Here is a 20,543-nt window from a genome sequence, read left to right as displayed (position 1 = left end):
CACTGGCAATACTAAAGTGCCTATAAGAACATCCAATAGTCAAAGGTATATGATATACAAATGGTAGAGAGAGGAATAGTCCTATAATAACTACAACCTAAAACTTCTTTCCTTGACGACTCGTGTTAAAAGGAACCACCAGCTTTCATATGTTCTCATGTTCTGAGCAAGGAACTTAAACGTTAGCTTTTTTACATGCCACATATTGCACTTTTACTTTCTTCTCCAACACTTTGTTTTTGCATTATTTAAACCAAATTGAACATGTTTCATTATTTATGAGGCTAAATTGATTTTATTGATGTATTATATTAAGTTAAAATAAGTGTCCATTCAGTATTGTTGTAAATGTCATTATTACAAATACATTATTTATTTATTATTTTTGTAATTAAAAAAATAAATAATAATGAATCGGCTGATTGATCGGTATCGGCTTTTTTTGGTCCTCTAATAATCGGTATCGGTATCGGCGTTTATCATATCATAATCGGTCGACCTCTAGTTCACACTGTATCCAAGGTAACACTAGATCTCCCTGTATCCAAGGTCACACTAGATCTCCCTGTATCCAAGGTCACACTAGATCTCCCTGTATCCAAGGTAACACTAGATCTCCCTGTATCCAAGGTAACACTAGATCTCCCTGTATCCAAGGTAACACTAGTTCTCCCTGTATCCAAGGTAACACTAGTTCTCCCTGTATCCAAGGTAACACTAGTTCTCCCTGTATCCAAGGTAACACTAGTTCTCCCTGTATCCAAGGTAACACTAGTTCTCACTGTATCCTAACCCTGCATGGGGTTCATTCAATATCGGATGTCAATAGTGCCTCACTGCATGTGGGTCTTGCCTGGGTAACAAACTACCTCACAGAACATGAGGTAAAATATCCACTGTTTGATAACTTCAGGTAGGTTTCTGGCTCCTGCCATGGCAAGGGGGCATTTTTTTATTTTTAATATGATATATTGCGGTGCTATATTCCAAGCGCCGCTTTCTATTTTGCTTTCTATCCTTCTTTTATCCCCTCCCTCGTTTCTGTATTTGACAACTGACAAATGTCAACTCTGAACCGTCTAGATTAGACGTGGAAGTATTTAATCTGGAATGGTATGGAGTTTTACATTAAGGCCTTCAGGAGAGGCAGTGTGTGTGTGTTCGTGTGCAAGTTCCTCCTTGAAACCTTGTTACAGTCTACCCAAATCAGATTACTGCACCAGCAACAGGGAAAGAATACCTCATCAAAAATTAATCTCATAACGGCAGCTCTCTAAAAGCAGGCATGTGCTACGACAGCATCACTCTCCACCGAGCTCCCCACCAATGAGAATGGCCGTTGGGATAAACACAGAAAAAAAACGCGACTGGCTATCAGCTGAACAAGGTGGCGTACAGGGCGACCATTTTGTTTACGAGCTAGTTTGTAAGGAGTATTTAAAAGCAAAAATGGATACCGGAGCACGGCCCATTACCCAAATGGAGCAGATGGTTTAAATCACCATACATAGTCTTACTGTACTAGGGAGCTTAGGAGTTGGATGAGGGGTGGGTTGGAGGTTGGATAAGGTGGTTGGTGTAATGTAGTGCCTGAATAAAATGAATAATGTAAAGCATTTGAAGTATATTTTATTCAGCTAGCAGAGCAGGGGTCTAGCCGTGTCTCAGAGCTGTCACTGGGTTACTTTAATAGACTGGAACATGATGCAGAGAAAGAGAAAGAGAGCGAGAGAGAGGCAGGCCTAGGGCTAAAGCCAGGGCCATTACGGGGGAATCGACTAATCATAGGCGGCCATTTTAGAGTGTTGCAGCGCAGAGGGGTTATAATAACAAGATAAGAGAGGGCTGCTACGAGCCAAGAGAGAGAGCGAGAAAGAGAGAGGATACACTGTGGAGAGCTTTGGCAGCTCAGGCTGCTATTAGAGTCTACTGCAGTCTGATATAGAGGGGGATCGATAAAAAGAGGTGAATGAGGAGGAAAAGGGTGTGAAAAGGAGGAAGTGAAGGGAGAAGGAGGAAGTAAAGGGACAAGGAGGAAGTAAAGGGACAAGGAGGAAGTAAAGGGACAAGGAGGAAGTAAAGGGACAAGGAGGAAGTGAAGGGACAAGGAGGAAGTGAAGGGACAAGGAGGAAGTGAAGGGACAAGGAGGAAGTGAATGGACAAGGAGGAAGTGAATGGACAAGGAGGAAGTGAATGGACAAGGAGGAAGTGAAGGGACAAGGAGGAAGTGAAGGGATGAGGAAAAGAGGGAAACTAGCAGGGAAGACATGTAAAGAACAGAACAGGAAGAGAAGATGGGAATGGGGAGAGGAGATGTGAGGAGATGGGAAGGCCAGATGGGATGGAGGAGAAGAGAGAGGCAGAGAGGTTCTTCCATACGTACCCAGGCGAAGGCTCTGTCTGAGGATACCGCCAGAGGACATGTTCTTCTCAGCCTCGATCTCGGTGAAGTTGAGGGAGGAGGCGAAGATCAGAACATCCACCAGGTTGATGAGGCGCTGCAAGAAGGTGACCGACGCCTCCACCGACAGACCCTGGGACGGCTCAATGTTCTCCAGATCATGCTGAGGAGAAGAAGAGGGACAAACACCACCATCACTAGCATCATTACTGTCAAATCCAAACTCAATTATGACATGTAGCTATTAGTCAACTTAGGGACCATGTTTGGTAAGAAAGGAAATGGTTCAACGTCTGCTGAGCAACATCATCTTGTCAATTCAATTTCTACTCTGTCCATTTCAGATATCAATCAGATTAAATCCTCATTGAATTCAATCCAGTCTTTGAATCTAATTATGATGGAATTGACCCCTGCTGTAGCCACAGCCATCAGTCCATACTGGACATTATTTCCAGTGTAAATGGTAAAGGGAGTGGTATGGAGGGGAGACAGACAGAGGCCCACAGGTCCATCAGGATTTATGTTATACTGGAGTGCTACTGTCACTGGGGTCAGACAGTACAAAAACACACTAACCATGTTAGCACTGGCCAACTGTAGTCTAATGTGATTGGAGAAAGGTCAACGGGGATGGATGGACAGGGATAACCTCCTGTGGGTGGCCATACACATACACCAGAGACAGACACACCAGACAGACACATACAGACACAGAGACAGACACACCAGACAGACAGACACACCAGACAGAGACAGAGACAGACAGACACACCAGACAGACACACCAGACAGAGACAGACAGACACACCAGACAGAGACAGACAGACACACCAGACAGAGACAGACAGACACACCAGACAGAGACAGAGACAGACAGACACACCAGACAGACAGACACACCAGACAGACAGACACACCAGACAGACAGACACACCAGACAGACAGACACACCAGACACAACAGACCGACACAACAGACAGAGTGTCTCTCACCGAGGAGGATGTGGCAGCAGAAAGCAGGGGCAGGATGCCTCCACAGGCCATGATGAGGTTGTCCACCACCTGAGAGATGAGGTGTACTGTGTTGTGGACAAAGACCACATTCTCACTGCTGTTCACAAAGTCCATCACCGTCTTAGTGGAGTGACTGGGAGAGAGGAGACGGGCATAAATTACACAGAGGTACATAGAAGCTAAACATTATAACCATTGAATCAATGTACAACACAATCAATGCCTTCAGTGCTTTCAGAAAGTATTCATGCCCCTTGAAATATTCCACATTTTGTTGGGTTACAGCCTGAATTCAAAATTGATCAAATATATTTTTTCCCCCTCACCCATCTAGACACAATATCCTATATAGACAAACGGAAAAAAAGTTTTTAGAAATGTTTCCTAACTTATTGAAAATGAAATACAGAAATATCTCATTTACATAAGTATTCACACTCCCTTGTCAACACTTTGTAGAAGCACCTTTGGCAGCGATTACAGTCGTGAGTCTTTCTGGGTAAGTCTCTAAGAGCTTTGCACACCTGGATTGTACAACATTTGCCCATTATTATTTTCAAAATTATTCAAGCTCTGTCAAGTTGGTTGTTGATCATTGCTAGACAACCATTTTCAGGTCTTACCATAGATTTGCAAGCAGATTTAAGTTAAAACTGTAACTAGGCCACTCCGGAACATTCAATGTCATCTTGGTAAACAACTGCAGTGTATATTTGGCCTTGTGTTTTAGGTTGTTGTCCTGCTGAAAAGTGAATTCATCTCCCAGTGTCTGGTGGACAGCAGACTAAACCAGGTTTTCCTCTAGGACCTTGCCTGTGCTTAGCTCCATTCTGTTTATTTTGATCCTGAATCCCCCCCAGGCCTTAACGATTAAAAGCTTGCTCATAACATGATGCAGCCACCACTATGCTTGAAATTCTGTATTTGTATTCAGGAGAAAAAGTGAATTACTTTAGCACATTTTTCGCAGTATTACTATAGTGCCTTGTTGCAAACAGGATGCCTGTTTTGGAATATTTGTATTCTGTACAGGCTTCCTTCTTTTCACTCTGTCATTTAGGTTAGTATTATAGAGTTACTACAATGTTGATCCATCCTCGGTTTTCTCCTATCACAGCCATTCAACTCTGGAACGGTTTTAAAGTCACCATTGGACTCATGGACTCTCATTCACTGCTTGACTGAGGGGTCTCACAGAGAATTGTATGTCTGGAGTACATAGCGCAGGTAGTCAAAAAATCATGTTAAACACTATTATTGCACACAGAGGGAGTCCACGCAACTTATTATGTGACTTACTAAGCACATTTTTACTCCCGGTCATATTTAGGCTCGCCATAACAAAGGGGTTGAACACCCACTGACTGACTCGAGACGTTTCGGCTTTTCATTATTTATTCATTTGTTTAAAAAAAAATCCAGTTTGACATTATGGGATACTGTGTGTAGGCTAGTGACACAAAATCTCAATTTTAAATTCAGGCTGTAACTCATCAGAATGTGGAAAAAGTCAAGGGGTGTGAATACTTTCTGAAGGCACTGTAGCTATTCAGGTTTTTTTCCACCCTTATTTTACAAGGTAAGTTGACTGAGAGCACATTCTCATTTACAGCAACGACCTGGAGAACACAATGTTTGCATGACAGACTGTTTTTTTATGTTGTAAGTTAGTGAGTTGGAAAGTCACCTGTCCGGCAACCATTCTAGTGTTAGAAATCAGATCAAAATGCTACGCAACTCTCCATGTATTTCAACCAATTCCCCTCCTTTACCTCCTCCACATCTGCACGTCAGTCTCGATGGAGAAGAGCAGGTCTGTGAGCAGGCGCTGGTGCATGTGAGACCAACGGAACTCTGGAATACGGAACATGGTGGAGCGAGCGGAGGAGCTGCTCTCGCTGGCCTGGCCTCCTGAGGCACCGGCTGCAGCCGTGTCGCCCTGAGGAACTTCCTGTGGTACAGCACTCAAGACGGTTAGCAGCAGCATTTGCATTAGCCATATATAAACAGGATTAGCTTAAACCAAGGAGTAGCTTTGGCTTCAGCATTAGCCATATAAATATAAACAGGATTAGCTTCAGCCATACCCACATACATACTGTACATTATAAAGCGCTTATCGTGAAAGACACAATATACATTTAAATACATGTTAAGACCAGTAAATAGATGAAAGCAGTGATGACATACAGGTGTGGAGGTCTCCTTTAGCTCCAGTCTCTCTGTGTCTGAGGCCACACTGGACACATCCAGCCTGGCAATGTGGATCTCTTTGGTCTTGGTGGCAGAGCCAGGGCCCTCTGCTGCACTGTCTTTCCCTGCCTCCACAGCAGTAGCAGTGGCTACCTTCGGAGAGGTATCAGTCCTGGTGCTGGGGGCCTCTGTGGCACCTGAGGCCTGTGGGGCTTCTGGCTGGACCGCCTTGGTGCTGGGGGCCTCTGCTGGTGCTACAGCCTGTGAGGTGTCAGATTTAGAGACAGTGGCCCCTACTGCTGTTGGTGGTAGTATGGCCTCCAGGGCTGTAGGGGGCGATGTTGTGGACTCTAAAGGCTGCTGTGCTGGCTCTGTGCTGGTGGGGACGGTGCCTGGCGCAGACGGGCCTAGGTCAATCTCCTCCATTTTAGGGGGTTGTGTCTGACTCTCCTCAGGTACAGAAGCAGGTGGTGTCTCTTGACTTTCCACTGCTGACTTTGTGACCTCGGCAACACTCTCCTCTTCCTTCTTCTTTTCAGTTTTAACCTCCTCTGTCTTGATCTCCTCTGCTTTAACCTCTTCCATCTTCTCCTCCTCAACTACAACATCCTCTGTCTTCACCTCCTCTGTCTTCACCTCCTCTCCACCAGCGGCGGAGACAAAAGAGGATTCCTCCATGCTGTCGTCGGTGGAGCTGGGTCGGACCTGGTCACTGACTGACTGGACAGATGCCCCGACTGCTGACCCCTCCGCCACGCTGCCCTTCTGGCAGGCCGAGATCACAGCAGAGACCTGTTCCTCCGGTTGCTTTGCCAGTTCCGGTTCCTTGGGTTCGTTCAGGGAATCTTCAGACATAAGAACGTTGGCGGCTTTGTAGCTGTGCTTTTCTGACCCCTTCTCTCCATCCGTTTGAGGTCTTACTACTTTGTCGGTATCAGATGTTTTAGCATCGTCGCTTGTTTCCGTTTTAGCCACCTTCGCGTCATCAGTTTCTGGCTTGGTCGCTTCGCCTGTTTCAGCTGTGCTAGCTGCTACAGCATCATCAGTCTTGTCTGTGGCGGTCTCAGTCTCAGCCATGGCCTCAACGGTCTTACTGCTGACTTTATCCTCAGTAAGTTTAGCTTCAGTCTCCCATGTAGTAGCTTCAGCTCTGTCACCAGCACCTCCTCTCTGATCCTCAGAGATCTGATTCTGGACCTGCTGTAGTTCCTCATTATCCTCTTCTTCAGCTCTGGCCAGCATGTTGGACACCGTTATGGGTGCTTGACCCCTCTGACTTCTATCTCCTTCTCTCTCTGGAGGGCTGGGGGTGGAGGCAGATGCTGTTGAGGTTGCTGAGGGAGGGGTAGTGTTGGGAGACTCCTGGTTCTGGGGGACCCCCTCTGGGTCAATGGTGAGCTCGATCACGGTGGAGGGGGCAGTCTCCTCCCCCTGATCCCTGTTGGTCCGGAGCTGGCCCAGAATCTCAGAGTCCCGGCTGGCCCCGGAAATGGTTCGGATACCAGCCGCATCGCCCTCGGAGCCCAGTCTCTGGTACTGACGGAACATACGGGCCAGGTTCTCCTTGTGCTGCTCAAAGGTCACCTGCAAACATAAACAATAAACAAAGCAAAGCATTAGTTTCGTTTGACAGGCGCCATGTGGGGCCTACAACAATCTTTAGACCAGATTTTACCTACATAGATAATAGATGTTTTACATTGTAGTCATTTAGCAGAACTTTAGACCAGACTTTACCTACATAGATAATATATGTTTTACATTGTAGTCATTTAGCAGAACTTTAGACCAGACTTTACCTACATAGATAGATGTTTTACATTGTAGTCATTTAGCAGAACTTTAGACCAGACTTTACCTACATAGATAATAGATTTTTTTACACTTTAGTCATTTAGCAGAACTTTAGACCAGACTTTACCTACATAGATAATAGATTTTTTTACACTTTAGTCATTTAGCAGAACTTTAGACCAGATTTTACCTACATATATGTTTTACATTGTAGTCATTTAGCAGAACTTTAGACCAGATTTTACCTACATAGATAGATGTTTTACATTGTAGTCATTTAGCAGAACTTTAGACCAGATTTTACCTACATAGATAATAGATTTTTTTACACTTTAGTCATTTAGCAGAGCTTTAGACCAGACTTTACCTACATAGATAATAGATTTTTTTACACTTTAGTCATTTAGCAGAACTTTAGACCAGATTTTACCTACATAGATAGATGTTTTACATTGTAGTCATTTAGCAGAACTTTAGACCAGATTTTACCTACATAGATAATAGATTTTTTTACACTTTAGTCATTTAGCAGAGCTTTAGACCAGACTTTACCTACATAGATAATAGATTTTTTTACACTTTAGTCATTTAGCAGAACTTTAGACCAGATTTTACCTACATAGATAGATGTTTTACATTGTAGTCATTTAGCAGAACTTTAGACCAGATTTTACCTACATAGATAATAGATTTTTTTACACTTTAGTCATTTAGCAGAGCTTTAGACCAGACTTTACCTACATAGATAATAGATTTTTTTACACTTTAGTCATTTATCCAGAGCGACTTACAGGAGCAATTTGGGTTTAAGTGCCTTGCTCAACATCACATTGATAGATTTTTCACTTAGTCGGCTCGCGGAGTCGAACCAGTGACCTTTCGGGTTACTGGCCCAATGCTCTTAACCACTAGGCTACCTGCCACCCCCATTGACTGAGGGTCAGTGACATGTCCAGCGTATCATCTCGTCACCATCTGGGAGTCTATAGAGAACAATTATCTGCTGTGGCATTTGAGGAAGAGACCATCACCCATCCATGTTAGCAGTCATAGATTAGTTAGTAGATATTGTAAAGTGTGTGTTTGCCAGTTGAACAGCGTCCGTGTGCCATCGGCAAATCATCACTCTCCTAATTTAAGGCCCTGCATTAATCACTGTGGCTCTGAGGACAGAAAGTCAAAGGGGAGTAAAGAGGGAGAAAATACATCCAAACTAGATCATCTACGCTGCTAAGAACATTTAACTAAGAACATTTAGAGAGAGAGAGACAGAGAGAGACAGAGAGAGTAACTATTTGTAATTAATTAGGCGTTAGTCATTAATGTTCTAAATTAGATGGCTACAAGGCTGGCCATTAATCTTCTGGTACTGGGTTGGCTGTGATTGTTAATCCATATCTGTTTTCTCAGAGTAGAAAAGTAAAGAGTCCTATCTAAACGCACTGATAGTAACGGCCTTCTCTCTCCGGTTTAACGATCACAGTCTAGTGACTTAGCCTTCTCCCCCCCCGCCATTAGTTTCTGCTTCATTTGACATTTAGCATTTTTGACCAATTAAAAACATGCTGCATTGCATTCAAAGTAGAGCAGTATGACCATATGGAAACTACACTGGAGTGGTTAGTCAGTGGAATAACATCACACCGCGATGCAGTACATTAAAATGATGCATGTTGGCCTTAAATGGGTTTCTATAAAGATTGAATTACCATTAGAATGGGAGTACTGTACGGTATTTAGAACGGTGGTTAGCGTAGAGCTACGATAAGAGACCAGCAGTACTGGGTGGCCAAGGCATCAGTTTAGCCAATCTGGTCTAATTTAATTCTAGTCCACGTCTTGGTTAGAGGTATGGAACATTTTTATGGTAGTGTAGGAAAACAGTGCAGGCTATTCTAACCTGACAGCTATTAGCTGGACGCGCTGTCTGTAGCCAAATCATACAGCGCTGCAAATCGATCTTACAAATTGCATTATAAACAAAAATAAAATGACAAACTGAAGAAGAAAAAAAATAGGTTATCAAATTTCAATATCCCTCTAAACACCCCACCTGTAAACAAACTGTATTCTAATCCAGACATCTCATTTCAACTCAATATAATACAAAGTGACATCACAACGCAGACCAATCTGATATCTGAATGCAATGTAGGGTTTGGCTGCAGTCCTCCATCCTTCTCTTAGACCATTTAACAACTGTTCAGAGATCAGTTTGGGCCCCAGACCGCAGGCTGTGTGGTGTGAGGCTGTGTGGCTCACCACTGGTCCAGGGAGACCCCCTATAGCAGGTTAGGGCCTGGGAGTCCCATTGAGATCAATAGATAGGCGGCGACCACAAAACAAAGGGGAAATGGGGAAAGCCAGCGAGCTCTAATCCAATTAGCTAAATGCAATTCCTCCCTCCTCCCAAATCAATGTTGTCTGTCTCTGCCTGCCGCAGTCCTGCCTGGACGGAACTCTTCCTTTCACTGTTTCGCGCTCTCTTTTTCCTCCCTCTCCCCCTTTTCCCCCTGTCCTCCCTTTCTCTCGCTCGCTCTCCTTTCCTAGATCAGTTTATCAGTATCCCCTGATCATGTGAAGCAGGAATCTGAGCAGAGCACTGACTGGTGATGTCTTTGGGAACCAGAAGGGAGTCCATTAAGACCACATGGTTAAGGACAGCCAGACAGTTACATTGTCCTCCTATAGCTCACACAGTTGGGTTCCCAAGCTATGGGACAGGGTCCACAGGTGGGCCACCAGATACAGTCTCATTTGTTGAGGGAAACGAAGGTACTACGTAGATACCCCAATAACTCCCACCGCTCAGCCTCAGCAGTGTGGAACTTCTATACAATACACACTAGGCCTACAGTTTACCCTATGAGAAGTCCTGTAGACCGTTGTGTGTGTGTGTGTGTGTGTGTGTCCGTGCATGTGAGCAGCCCTGGTTAATGTTCTCCATGTCCTGCACTTCCCTCTCCTTTGTGGAGTTGTCGATGTGTCCATCTCTGCATGAAGGCTGAACAATAGAGAGAGAGGCTGGAGGCTACATCTCAACATGTTGAGTCTCAGTACTGGGAGGCTTTGTACTGTGGATCCATACTCCCTTGTGTCTTGTGAACTGCTGCTCGTAGAGAACTAGCGTCCACATTAGAGTAAACACACAGTTTGCAATGTGTACAAGCTGCTATTGATCTAATAAAAAGCTACAGATAGACATGATTCAAATAGGACTATATCTGAAAGCCCCATCTGGCTTCTTCTGCTTTACAGGCACTCCTGCACTAATGTCTCTTTATCTGTTTATGTAGGATCATTTCCACAAGGTGGATACTACAGAGAAGCTGTCTGTTGAAGCTAGAAGGGTATGGAGTCCTTCACACATTGATGACTGATTTACAAATCTTCCTCAAATCCAACTCATTTGTGTGCAGAGCTGGGAGAAAGGCATTGTGTGTGTGTGTGTGTGTGTGTGTGTGTGTGTGTGTGTGTGTGTGTGTGTGTGTGTGTGTGTGTGTGTGTGTGTGTGTGTGTGTGTGTGTGTGTGTGTGTGTGTGTGTGTGTGTGTGTGTGTGTGTGTCAGCAGGCCCACCTGCAGAAACATCTGCCTGGTCTGCTCACACTGCGGCACAAAGCCTCCTGCTGCTCTGGCTCAGATAAAGGACACACACATTTGTGTACACACATGGGTGCGCACACACACACTCACATATTTGTTCAGTCATACAGAAAGGTGTGCATTCATCATACTTCTCATACACATGTGCACCCACCCCACACAACCAACAGTTACACACAGGCGTGACCTTTGACTGCACACACACAGGATATACCAGACGGTCATTCATGTCCAATTGCAACTAAAGTCACCCAGCAGGTCCCAGTGCTCCAATCATATCATTTCATATTATCCCAGGTGACCATTCAGGAGTCTGCAGCAGACTATAGGGAGATCTGTAAGTCACCTGAACTGGTGTCATCTAGACTAGTGCTGCTTTAGCTCAGTCTGGGCAGGCAAGGAAAGATGGAAGCAATTTCTGAAAATCTCCCTCTCTCACCCTCTCTCTCGCCCTCTGGCCATGTTAAATATACTGTAGTACAGTTCATTTAACCCACTACTGTAAATATTGATGCAGGATGAAAACTCAGTCTTTTCCACCACTGACGTGTACAGGTTTGCTCATTATGATTAAAAAGAGGCTATAAGTCAATGTTTAATATCACCTTGTTTATCCAGAATTGCTGATTTGAAAAGAGCAGGGAGACTACATCAGGCAGAGGTGATTTCATTGTAATAATGTAAGTAATAAATCAGTGATACAGGATTCAGTGTTCATGTAATAAGAAATCATATGACTTAAAAACACAACACAACATTATTTTTGTGGGAAATGTAGAAATTAATTTATGCAATTTTCATAAAAATTCACATAAGAAACAGAGGCACTTCTTTTCAATTGCGTAAAGTACACAATGTGTTCCAAGCTGCATATAAATAATGAAATGGATCGAGGCTTAGATGCATAGGAGAAGGTGTGTGCATACAGTATGTAGATATTTCTGAATGTGTGTCTGTATTTATCAGGATGCTCCCGGTGGGCTGGTTAAATTGATGAGGCCTTGTTTCTCTGATTGTTGAGGCAGCTAAGGATGAATATTCAATGTGTTCAGAATAGGCTTTCTAGAAGCCTCAGAGCGAAGGAGGAGACAATGTGTGGGTAGAGGGAGAGAGTGGTAGACACACACACACACACACACACACACACACACCCTGCAGCCGTGGGAGGAGAGAGCAACAGTGACAAACAGCTCTGGTGCTACAGAGGTGGCAGGAAATCTATCAAACCGGACAATAAAATTGCAATTGAGTTTCTCCAGCTTTTTCTTTTTAGAGCAAATGCATGTATCTGGATGGCTAGTGCCCGCCGCACATACCCAATTCAAACACTGCATGGACCCTGTGTGTGTGTGTGTATGTGTGTGTGTGTGTGTGGTGCTGTTTTTAGATTAGTGCTGGGGCACTGTAAACAGAGCTAAGCAGCAAGAGCATTAATCTTGTGCAATTATGGGAAAAGGGCAATTACCATCTGTCCAGTACTGAAGAGAATGATCAATTCCTCTGCTCACTCGCACACTTTTTTTGCACAGCGGCTGGTGTGGCAGTGTAGTAAAGTGAAACTACAGAACAGCGTGTGATTGTGGCCATGTGCAACGTGCTACAGCAATAAGCTCGGGGCGACACACAACCCTAAATACACAAGGTGTTATTTACAAATAAACAGTCACTTTGGGTTTATTTTGTACTGCACAGGACTGATGTCAATTGGACAAGCCTATGACTTTTAACATGCGTCTTCACATCCGCTCGCAGCTAATTTAAAAGGGTAATGTTTCTGCAAAACTATTCTTTAATATACAATATATCAATAAATATGCGAAGAATCATTCATGGTGTGCTTTCATGGAGAATTTTTAAGGTCTCGTGAGTAAATAAGATGCTGTGTATTTACTGTTATAGTCTACAGTGTAGAAAGCAATATTCGTGATTTGATGTTTAAGCTTGTGTAAAACTCTGAATTGAAACAGTACCAATCATTTGTCTATCAACAGCTATAGTACAAAATTACATCACAAAAAGGAAATGCCTGAAAAATGACTGTCGCGATAAGCCACTTAAAGTCCAAGGCAAAAATGCAGAAACGGCAGAATAATTTGGAACAGTCTAGCCAGAATTGGCGGTGATGTTATTTTGTAGTTTTTTTTTCTTTTTTTCCCACAACTACATATTTACTCAGCACTGTCCTTACCAATGATATGAGAAATCCTTCAGTCAGATATGATAGTGGATACAAAGTATTTTTTTCGCATACAACCTTTAGGTTGGATACACACGGACAGGTTTGAGGTGGGTTACGTAAATGTTGAGGTCGACAGCTTTTGGCCTAGCAAATACTGTGCAACCAAGCCAACCAACTCCAGTCCTGAGGAGAGAGACAGAGGCAAATGGTGTAACTGTGCCCCCCAGTGGCCTTTATCCATCACTACATCCTCAGAACTCCATAGACATCCACCTCAACACAAAAATAGCCTAGTTTCCCTCAACCAACCTCCAATCTGCCAAGCTTTATAAACCACCCACACCACAATCCAAATTACTTCACTGCATTGGAACCTGGCACCGTAATCCAATATCAACAATTCATTTTTAAACAGCCTTTTTTAAATTGAGTTTCTGAAATAAGAAGAACCGGTAGTTTATGTTTAACTAAAGAGTGGGAAACTCTATACATAAATAAATGACTAGAAGGGATGGAAGAGGAAAAAGAACTGATTCCATTAAGCCAGCACACTGCCGTTTTCACATCATAATCAGCACAAGATTTCCACCAGGCTGGATCTGATGGGCACCGAGAGAGAGGCACTTCTCTGTTAGTCAGTCACTATTAATCTATGAGTGGGTCATTGAGGCTAGGAGGGATCTTCGGACATTTCCTCTGAGACTGTTATTATGTCAGGATCAAACTTAAACAAGGAAGCCCCTGACTGGTTGGATAGAGACTTGAGATAGATCTTGACGGCTGAGCGCCCTGGAGAAGCTGAGGTAGGAGAAAGGGCAGCGAGGTGAGTGGAGTCTAATTTCAGAGTGCTAAAGAAAGAGAAAGTAAGAGGAGAGTGAATGAGAGCGGGGGAGAGTGTGTGTGCTCACAAAATAATGAAAAGAGAAAAGGACGTAGCTAAAAAGAGAAGAGAGAGAACAAATAGATTGGAAGAGCAAGAGAATGAGTCAACAATCCACAGAGACGTATAGAAACCTATCCAGAAGCTCTGCGTCTCTCTGTGAGACAGAGTTTGGTTGACCGTCTGACGGGGTTAATGAGCTCTCTGACCTTGGAGTGGGTGATGGACAAGGTGTCCACCCACACGCGCCAGCCACCCCACTCGTACTTGATGGCGTGGTAGAGCAGGATGCGGAAGATGGCGTACACCATCTCAGTGACCTTCTGCTCCTCGCTGCTCTTGGGGTTGATGAAGCACAGAGAGAGCATCCAATCCTGCCACACCGAGCACTGCAGCAGGCTCCTGATAGACATACACACAGAGATATGAGCGCTCCGAAGACTCAGTACTGTATGTGCGTGCATACACACAAACATTTGAAAACAATTCTACATAGACAGCACACTCATGTAGTGTACAGATACACAATATCACACATCTTCAAAACATCCTGTACTCTGAGCATATGAAGGACAAAGCTTGTTGGCCTCCTTGCAGTAAAGCCCCAGCATGGCGCCGGCACGAGGAACTGGGAGATGTATGCCAGGAAAACATTGTACTGAACTCAACCAGAGGGCTGTACTGTAGTGATATTGGTGCAGACCTGGGTTCAAATAGTATTTGTTTCCTTCCAAATACTCCCTAGAGTGGATTGATTGAGCGTGATTGAGGTTGCCTGGCGCAACTGAACCAATGGAATAGTCGCAAAACTGCAAAGCTCCGCCCACCTGGCACTCCAGGCGGGCTCAAGCAAATCCTCAAAGTAGTTGAATGATTTCAAATTCTATTTGAACCCAGTTCTTGTTGAATGGTAGTTGTAGTGTAGTCCACTCCAGGGCTGAGTCGTTCCTTACCTCCTGTTATATATGCTGTTATTGAACAGATTGATCATGTCTGACAGGAAGACCCTGTCGTAGTGTACTATGTAGTGTACTAGAATGTGGTGTATTGGTAGTATACTTCAGGGCTGAGACGTTCCTTACCTCCTGTTATCTTTGCTGTTATTGAACAGTTTGATCATGTCTGACAGGAAGACCCTGCGCACCTCCATGCTCTCTGGGGAGAGGGGAGAGTTCTTCAGCAGGGCAGCGATCACCTTCAGGACCTCTGTCAAAACACAGGAAAACACGTTCTGTTAATGCCCCGTTACGGTGTCTGACACGGTTTAGTACACACAGACGCACTACTTTCCCTGCAGGGTTACTGACTCGGGTCGTACAGAACAGACGGTCAGCAGAGGAATGCAGAGAACAGACTGTTGTCTGTCATAGTATCATATCTTCATTAAAATAAGGAGTTGTTAATACCGATTCACCAAATAAGAAGTGATTAAGCAAGAGACAGAATCTGAGAATTCATTTAAATAAATGAATCAATTTAAATAAATTCTGATTGTTTTGAAAGTAGTATGAACATTGTGACATGCTACAATAATGATTTTAAAACATTTAAAAATATCCTAATATTGATACCGAATAATACCATTTTACTCCCTATGAGTGACTCAAATTGTATATCCTAAACAGCAAAAAAAAATAAGGGATTTTTGAATGAACACACTTTCCATGAAACAAATCAATTGCAGAGGGAGTAAGAGTCAGACCACAATTCAACAACACAATCAGACAATTCATCTCAACATGTGTGAATCATTGTGTCACAAGCCATCTTGATTTGACTGTCAGCAGACACCTCAACATCTATGTGGTGGAAACGATCAAACAAAGTTTGCTATTGTTTCAACTCAGAGATGTGTGTGTCTGTCTGTGTGCGTGTGTGTGTTTGTTTGTGTACCACGCCTGCCAAAGTCCTATGCAGGCTTCCTGGAACCCTTTCTCTGGTTAACCTAAAGAGACTGGCTGTTTAGATGAATTATATAGACTATGTCAGTGTCCATTTAGCTTGAGTCAGGAAGGGGGGGGGGTTTATGATTTCACTTTGTCGTCTTGGACCTTGGTGGTAACCGATGGTAACCAACAAGGACCCCTCGCAGCCCAGACGTTTATGTTGTTTCTATACGCCTTAGTCAATCAAATTATGAATCACTGAACTCTCACTGGCAGAAAATTACCTCTGCATGTTACTGGGGGATGGAGGGATGTGAGTATGGGGTCTTTTCCCCCCCATTTGGTCTTGGGTTCTTTCCATGGAGTAAATTTAAGGGAAACGGTACTTCCTTAGTTTGTTTGATTCGCTCTGACGTTACTAAAGACTGCAATCAGGCCCATTTTGAGGCTTCAGAGCAGATAACATCAAGAAGAGAACGCAGGCAGCTACAGTAAAGGAGAAACAGACTCCATGGTGCTCCCATGGCTCAGAACTCCCATAAAGTGTGTTCAGTTCACATGCAAAAAGCACATAGGACTGTCTCTATTTTACGCAGCACACGACTGGATGCCTTTACCACAATAAAGGGCCTATGCTAATCAATGTGTGACTATGTGATGTGTAACACACACGCACACACACAAATGGAGCTTAATTGTACGATTAGAGCAGGGTTAAAGTAAACCTCAGTTGTGATTTCAGCCTGACTCAGTTTTTTCCCCCTCACCGCCACAGCTGGGGAAGTTGATTCTCCCACATATGAAAAGGTTTTGAGCTGGCATGTGAAATTAGAGGTAAGTAATGGTCTGAAAATACTAGACTAGGACAAGATGAGACAAGTACATTGATCAAAGCAATGAGGTTGCTATGAGCTTGTTACGTTGCATCATACAGAAACTAAGCATGGACGTTTTCCCTCTTAATGAGGCATGTATTAAAAATATGCCACCGGTAGTAAAAGGGAAATAGCTACATCTCTGGAAGTATTACTTTAAATTACTGTATGTGTACATTATCAGAATATTAAAAAGATAAACATCAAATGAGAACCCCTTTGGAGAAGACAGGGTCATAATTCAAACATAATTTTAAAATGTTTCTAATTGCCAAGAAAAAACGTAAAATGGTCTGTGAGATACATTTTGAACTATAACTTCCTGTTCCTCTAAACTCTTATTAAAAATACCACATAATGCAATAGTATATCAACTTGATGAAATATTAAATTGCCATGTAAGCTTGTTGCATCATGTCCCAGATGGGCTTAATACCTACTTTTGAAAAATGACAATTGAGTTTCAAAACTAGGAAAAGTCTTCTTATTAACATTATGTATAATGCCGCAGGGCCTGGTGTTGATTTCATGAGGTCTTTAACGATGCACTCATTTTATTCAGTTCCACTTCAGCTGTTGTGTGAACGTCAACTGAATAAAACTGATATTTCACAACTTTAATTTGCTGTGAAACAATTTTTATTTTTTTAAATATACTGTCACAATATCATTTCATTAAGTAGTTCTCTTTCTTTCAATAGCTACTCTTTTTAATTATTTTTTCAAAAAAAGAATTGAATTAAAATGTACCAGCTGAATCTTATAGCCCAACAAGACCACCATTAGTCTAATCGTATATGATCACATACCGTTTGAGTAGTATAGTTTTGTAGCCTCAATTTATGCTCCACATTTGTTGGCCAGTATATAACACTGGCACCGGCCGTAAGGGAGAGGAGGCTCTCTAGGTCTGGTCAAGCATGCAGCGGTAGGCAAAGGTGATTTATTTAGCGGTAGGGTGCCGAGGGGTGACTCACGCGGGTTGACAATCTTCACATTGGAGTCGGGGTCCAGATGCTGTTTATGGATCACTTGAGTGCAGATCTGCTCGGTCAGGATCTACAGAGAAGGAGAGAGAGAAAGAAGAGACGCGGGGAGAAAAGAAGAGGGAGAAACAGAGGAGAGCCATAAATACTTTTATGTGAATCTATAGCTCATAGTAACAGCACCAAGAAGTACATGAGTTCCACATTGCAATTCCAGTCACACGTATTCAGTTCAACCACGATCTGCACAGAAAAGGGAGAAATAAGATTTACATAAATACTTTTCTGCATCTATAGCTCATACTAACAGCACCAGGGAAGAGGTACATTGAGCCATAGAGAAATCCACATATGTTCGTATGTGTTCACCAAGTCTTTACAGAAGAAATATGTAACAAGAATCAGTGCCGAATCGAATAGACGGCAATATCTCACAGTAACAGCAGAGGAGAATACATGAAATTCCCCCAGTGTCTCCTGACAATCCCAAATATTTCTGTGTGTCAAAATACATCATTTACAGGGTCAGATACAACAAGTCCATGATTCCTGTGGAGTTTAACATAGAGTGCATTAATGTCCATTATAGTGTGCAATTATGCCATTATAACATAGGTCCATTAACACAAATGACCATCATTTAAGTTAAGGCATTACCAATGGGTAATAATAGAACATCATGCTTCAAAATGGTCTGCAATGTTTTCAGAAGGGATATGCTATTTAGGTCCAGACAGAAGGAGAATAGCTAGAGCTGACGCTAGCCACAGGAAAACTAGAGTCTAACTACGCGTTCTATACAACTTAATCAAACAAACTATAAAAGCATTAAATAATTCAGAAAACACACTTCTAATCTAAATAATGTGTTCTCGGAATGAATTCATGTGTAATCAGTGCATGTATAACTGAACTAATACAGTGACGGAAATCATCAGCCAATGCAAATACAAAATGGAGGGCAGTTAGTATTAGGATTTATAGGCAAAGGGGGAGGCAAAGAGAAAATTGCTTCGTATATCAACTACTCCATTTTCTTATAGACTCTCCTACACATACACGGCAAGGAAGAGACGAGAGAGGGACTAACTGACCTCGAAGAGCACGTTGTAGGTTGTCATGCTGAACTGGTTGGAGTGGAGCATCAGTCGCTCGTTGAGCAGGGAGAAGAGGCCGTGACCCAGCATGACCTCTGACTTCCTCCTGGAACAAAGGTCAAGGGTCATACGGTCAGTGAGTATCCACTGACATTTGGTACCAGCACATTGATCACTGTATCCACAGTCTATCAGTGTATCGTGTTGCACTTAATTACATGCAAAGATTTTAACTAGACAGTTAACTATAAATTCACAAAAGCATTACTTGGCACCATTGTATGGTATAGCAAGCAATGTTTCCAAAATGGTGGGCAGTACATATTCCATTTTAGGTTGCCGGTCAAGGACTGGTTGAGGACAGACAAGGAAAATTCCAGAAGCCATAGGGTGAGTCACGGACTATGAATGTTTGTGAACCACCGCTTGTGTAAGCTTACCAGTGCATCAGAACACAATTGAACACAGTTGAAAGATTTGAAAAATGCACCCCTGCAGAGGCCTGTCAGGACCCTTCAAAGACAAGTATCCCTCAGAGCTTTCATCTCTGAGTATCATTCATCTGTACATATTCTGGGATGATAAAGCTAGTATAGTCAGACAGCAAAGAGTCTGACTGTCTAAGACTTTTTCTCTCAGGCCCCCTTCCAGCATTAGGGAACATCCTCAACACACATGCCCACATCTATTTCTAAGGGCACAAGCACTGTTTATGACAAACTGTTCAGTCACCTCTTGTTGGCAGAGAGAAAATGTTGCAAATTTAAAGCGTATTTTTCATGCGGTGCAGAGCAAATGTTGCAGTTTTAAAGCATGTCCATTGTGCATTCATGTGATATTTTTGTGACTCAAACATTACAACAAAATCTATGGGCTAAAAAACCTAGCTAAAAAATGTTAGCTGACATGGGCTAGTTGATCTGGACATTTCTGACAAATTGTAAATAGCTCTCTAAGGTATGTGATGACTGACATGACGAGGAAAACTGATGATGCACGACCCAATTTAGAAATTGCACCTTGTGCATTCTACTATTCCAACTTTCAATAGGAAGTTGAAAGCTGGACTGTGTTCCCGTAACAACAACAAAAAGAGTGAAATGTTTTTTATTCCATGGGGGGGGGGGGGGGGTGAGGATGACGGTGGGGATGAGGATGACTGTGGGGATGAGGATGACGCTGGGGATGAGGATGGGGATGAGGCTAGAGTATATGTACTACCACTGATCAAAAGTTTGTGAGATCAAAAAGGAATCAGTAGAATTGGAAATAGAGCCTCAATGAGACCTGCACTGTATTTCATCATGGGCTGTTTTCTTGCGACTCTGACATCTTAATTGGTCGCTGAACCAAAGGAGGCTTACGAGTGGCTAATTTGTTATCTAAAACACTTCTACACAACTAGAGGCAATTTACTCTCCAGAGAGAGAGAAATAGAAAGGGCTTTAACGCCAGCTATTCATTTTACTACAGTACGCAGGCTGAACGAGGATTAGACATCGACCTCCACCTGAATGAGACCCTTTTCTCTGTAGATACTCAGCTACATGATGGGATTTGGCTCTTAGAAATATACAACTGAGGAGAGGCCATTTTGAATTGAAAACCCTTTTGGCCGCCTAAAGGTAAAT

At 43.0% G+C, this 20,543-nt stretch overlaps 1 protein-coding gene across 3 annotated transcripts in view; it reads right to left on the bottom strand.

The window, feature by feature from the left end:
- LOC129841026 (lipopolysaccharide-responsive and beige-like anchor protein) overlaps positions 1-20,543 on the bottom strand; it is a 329,530-nt gene that overhangs the window by 220,383 nt on the left and 88,604 nt on the right. For all 3 annotated transcript variants that reach the window (XM_055909138.1, XM_055909136.1, XM_055909137.1), the window contains exons 19-26: positions 18,910-19,018; positions 17,807-17,888; positions 15,151-15,274; positions 14,278-14,470; positions 5,609-7,195; positions 5,191-5,369; positions 3,398-3,551; positions 2,385-2,565 (exon numbers count right to left, since the gene is read on the bottom strand). In XM_055909138.1, coding sequence (XP_055765113.1) covers positions 2,385-2,565; positions 3,398-3,551; positions 5,191-5,369; positions 5,609-7,195; positions 14,278-14,470; positions 15,151-15,274; positions 17,807-17,888; positions 18,910-19,018 — 2,609 coding nt within the window. The remainder of the gene's footprint in view (positions 1-2,384; positions 2,566-3,397; positions 3,552-5,190; positions 5,370-5,608; positions 7,196-14,277; positions 14,471-15,150; positions 15,275-17,806; positions 17,889-18,909; positions 19,019-20,543) is intronic.

This window comes from Salvelinus fontinalis, chromosome 42 (genome assembly GCF_029448725.1).
Source record: "Salvelinus fontinalis isolate EN_2023a chromosome 42, ASM2944872v1, whole genome shotgun sequence".
NCBI lineage: Eukaryota > Metazoa > Chordata > Actinopteri > Salmoniformes > Salmonidae > Salvelinus > Salvelinus fontinalis.
The sequence above is the reverse complement of the archived record's forward strand: the minus strand, read 5'-3'. Positions and strand labels throughout refer to the sequence as shown.